The sequence below is a fragment of the Triticum dicoccoides genome, chromosome 2A (assembly GCF_002162155.2).
Source record: "Triticum dicoccoides isolate Atlit2015 ecotype Zavitan chromosome 2A, WEW_v2.0, whole genome shotgun sequence".
Lineage (NCBI taxonomy): Eukaryota > Viridiplantae > Streptophyta > Magnoliopsida > Poales > Poaceae > Triticum > Triticum dicoccoides.
Genome location: NC_041382.1, coordinates 596286957 through 596291480, shown reverse-complemented (window position 1 = coordinate 596291480; position 4524 = coordinate 596286957). Strand labels below are relative to the sequence as shown.

At 44.2% G+C, this 4524-nt stretch overlaps 1 protein-coding gene across 1 annotated transcript; it reads left to right on the top strand.

The window, feature by feature from the left end:
* Positions 1-2552: 2552 nt before the first annotated feature.
* On the top strand, positions 2553-3488 carry LOC119359656 (probable E3 ubiquitin-protein ligase ATL44). Its single transcript, XM_037625774.1, has one exon. It carries the CDS (start codon positions 2724-2726, stop codon positions 3177-3179), a length of 456 nt encoding a protein of 151 aa, XP_037481671.1. The 5' UTR covers positions 2553-2723; the 3' UTR covers positions 3180-3488.
* Positions 3489-4524: the final 1036 nt, after the last annotated feature.

Below are 4524 nucleotides of genomic sequence, written 5' to 3'. Positions count from 1 at the left end.
TTTTGATAGTGGAACCCGGTTCATTTTTTGGTTCATGTGAAAAAACACGTTATTTGAGTTCACATATTGTTATCGGGTCCAAGCAATGAACGCCAGACCACAACACCAAATAAAATGCCTTTGACAATGAGATGGTGCATGTACCATGACAGTATCTGACCAATGATGGTTAAACTGTGTTTTCAATGTGAAACAATGTTTGAAGCACCAAAAACCAGAGCAATATTTTTTGATATGTCTCAACCATGCCTATGCTAAAAATTACCATGATTTCCCCTTGGTCTAGTTGCCACATGGGCTAATAGGGTTGCGTCATCTCATGCCGATCACTCCTCTACCAGATACCGCCACACAATTCATTGTCATTGCACATAGGCGAGAGAAATAAAGCCAACGGCTCCAACCATGATAAGGGAGGAGAAGCCTTGCCGTCGCATAGAGCAAGGCCACTCCCAAGGGTAGAGCAAGTGAGATAGGCGTAGAGAGATGACCAAACATATTGTAAACATTCAATTTTTACCATAAATACCCCTCCCCCCTCAATAAAAAAGAAGAAGCCAATTCTCACATGGAAGGATGTAGTTAGAAATAACATCTAGACTATATTTTTAGGTGGCCTCGTATGGGGAATCCTATATAACTAGATAAAACAAGTAATACCTACTACTATCTCCGATCCATAATAAGTGTTACAATTTTGAACTAACGCCCACCGCGGGGGGGTGGGGGGTGGGGTCATTCACATTGTATCATAATTATCGTAGTCATGTTAACAATTGAATATGTTTGTTGCAATGGGTTTCTTAGTTCCAGCAAACATCCAATTTTGTATTGTTGTTTGTACCGTATTTATTTCGGTCCATATTTGTTTCTATGGTTTTCTAAAAAAATAGTTCCAAAAAATATGAAAAGCAATTAGTAGCACTCTGTTTCATGGAAAATGCATTGCAGCTCTCGGGTGCCACACACCCCTATATGAAAATAGCATTAAAAGAAATATCAGGAAATTTCAAAAAATTCTGAAATTTTGGGATATGAAACTATGAAACCTGAGTGCCCGTTGTACACCAATGTTCATTTGCATGGGGAATGGGTGTCTGTGGTATCCGCGGCGTAGGAATTATGGTCCGGCATACATTAAATTAAAAAAATCTACATATATGAATTTTTTTCTTTTTTACCGGCATTACCACGGGCACTCATTCCCCACGAAACTGAACATGTGTGTACAACGGACACCCAAATTTCATATCCCAAAATTTCAGAATTTTTTGAATTTTCTAATATGTTTTAATGCTATTTTTATACAGGGGTGTATGGCACCCAAGAGCCACAAATCCTCATCCTCTGTTTCATCCATTTTTTTATCTCTACCCCTAATCATCGAACCACTTCTTGGTAATTAGCTTATTTATAGTACTGAAGTATATGCACAATTATATTTAAATATATATCACTAGAAATAAGTGTGCACGCATAATTGAGATCTCATCATTAACAAAAGAAGAAAATTAAGATCTCATCATGGAGCAGTTCTAATCCACCACCTCTGCACAACAGTGCTAATCCACCACCTCTGACATCACTATTCAAAGCACTAAAACCTTTTAAACCCAACCTCCATCGAAGTTTCTCCATCGTATCTCTAGCTTGATGTGTCTTACAGAGGAAGACGAGCTTGGGGCAATTGGTTTTTGAAAGGGTCGACACCTTGACACCTCGCGAATTGTCCCTCTCCCTCGACAGTCCCAAAATAGGAGATCCATTGATCCTGGCGGCGCCCCTCCTCGGAGCCCGCCAAATTAGCTTGATCATCCACATTCGATTTTTGTATACTCCCCCCTTCCATCTATATAGGGCCTAATGCGTTTTTCGAAGCTAACTTTGACCAAATGTTAGAACAATAATATATGACATGCAACTTACACAAAGCACATCATCAAATTCGTATGTGAAAGGAGCTTTCAATGATATAATTTTCACATTATGCATGTCATGTAGTATTAATTTTATCAATAGTCAATGACGATCTTGAAAAACGCATTAGGCCCTATATAGATGGAAGGAGGGAGTAGGTGTTTGCATCGTATTTATTTCCGTCCATATTTCTTTCAAGTTTTCTAAATTCTTTTTATCGTCAAAAAAATGAAAATGAAATGTAGTAGTAACACTCAGTTTCATCCTTTTTTTTATCCCTACCCCTAATCACCGAGCCACTCTCGTAATTAGCTTATTTGGAGTAGTGAAGGGTATGCACAACTATATTTAAATACATATCATAAAAAATAAGTGTGCACGTATAATTGAGACCTCATCATTGGCTCATCGCAAAAAAAAAGAGACCTCATCATTTGCAGAAAAAAAGTGTTCTTTTAATCCAAGAAGAAGAGATTAAGATCTGATCATGCAAAGCATGTATGCAACGAACGTCTTCAACGACTGGTTTGGCTCGCTTAATGGCAAATATATCCCTTTCTTTAAGCATTGGAGAAAGAAGGGCAGGAGGTCGCTTTCTCGCATGTCGGGGGCTTGCTTTCGGTTGCCTGATGTGATGTGCTCCTCCGCACCCGCGCGTTGATGCATCCACGTCGCGCCTCCTCTCGTCGACCTCTTTGCCTATATACCACACAGATCATCACCGGCCGATGCACTCGCCGACCTCTCCTCTCCATCATACCACGCACTAACACCGGTCGACACACGCCGAGGCGCAAAAGGGTACCATGATCGCTATGGCCGGCGCGGTGGTCGCCGGTGTGGCAGCCGCGGCCACGGCGGGGATTCTTGCCATGGCGTCGTCGCGCGGCGACCAGCCTGAGGATGCCACGAGCGCCGTGGCGGCGGCGGCGGCGGCGGCGTCCCAGGAGTGCGCGGTGTGCCTGTCGGAGCTGGCCGGAGCGGCGGGATGCTCCGGCGACTCCGAGCCATCGGCGGTGCTGGTGCGCGTGCTGCCGGGCTGTGGCCACGGGTTCCACGACGAGTGCATCGGCAGGTGGCTGCTGCTGCGCCCAGAGTGCCCGCTCTGCCGCTGTCCCGTGGTCACCGCGGACAGTCGGCTAGCCAGGAAGGCCGTGCCGCTGGCGGAGGCCGCGCCTGCCTTGTCGCGGCCGGCTAGGATCGCGTGCGGCTTCGGCGACGGGAGGGTCGTGTGGACGCGTAGCCCCCCCGTGGCATTGTGAGGAAGGTTATCTGGTTACTCGAGGATTAGTGAAACCAAAGTGGAAGGAGCGCTTCAAGATTCGCATCACCTTTGGCTGAGTGTGTGGAATCGGGTTTATATGTGTTTATATCATCATTGTTTTGTCCTTGCTTCATGTGCAAAATGCTTGCGGACATTATCTGATAGTTTGTCACTTTATCACACGGGTGAATTGTAGGCTTTTTTCAAATAAAAATGTACTCCCCTCTAAACGCTCTTATATTCCTTTATGAAGGGAGTACAAGGGGCACGCATGTCTTATTTAGGTTTTTGGTGTTCTATTTATTCATTAGCGGACGAGTTCATATCTGATTGAACATGCCTCAACCAGATAAACACGGATTACATCATACATAGTGAAGCAAGGAGCAAAAAGAAGAGCCTCTCTAGCACACATGTGTTGCTACGTTGGCACTCATTCTCACAAAATGAAGATTAAATCGTCGCAAGGGCGAGACAAGTGAAGTCATCTCTCGAAATATATGAGGTGTCTATCAATTTATCATTCTTGAACTGTCACAGTGACACCACTTCCTGGCAGTCCATCTCGATAACCATATCCTGGAACCCATTTTCAATGGAGAAAAGCATGGCATCACGGCATGCAAGAAGCTTGAGAACGAACGGATCAGAGATTGCTTCATAACCAATGCACTTGCTTCAAACGAAATTTCCTGTAGGATCTCTTGTAATCTAACTTGCTCCCGCATGCCCTCACACCACATCAAGAGCTCCACCCGAGTTGATTTTATCCAGTTCAACTCTGGGGCTTTCCAACGTTCTTTGGTCTACATACCCGAAGTTTGTTCAATTCCTCTTTTATAAGGCTAGTCATAGTGGAGAGTAACTTAGACTAGTAACATACATATGTTACTAGTTTATGTTACTACATTTATAGTGGGTAGTGTCATAGGTGTGGTAACATAGTTGCCTTCATTTATTACTTTGTAGACTCATTATGCATTGGAAACCGCTATGTGATGGTAACATATTATGTTACTCTATTTGCCTCTCTCCTCATTAACTACTTGCCACATCACCAATTTTGCTTATGTGGCATCTATGTTACTACCTATGTTACTCCCACTATGACCAGCCTAATAACAAGAGGGTGAGCTGAGAGAAGATACGATAGCTAGCTTGGTTTTATTGAGAGTAATTATCTATAGGTCAGCCCTCCTCACTCTCCCCTCTCCCTCGGCACCACCGAGGGACATTGTCGGCTGAAGCCTGGGCAGTGCCAGCGGTGACGGCGCATCTCTCTCTCTCTCTCTCTCTCTCTCTCTCTCTCTCTCTCTCTCTCTCTCTCTCTCTCTCTCTCTCTC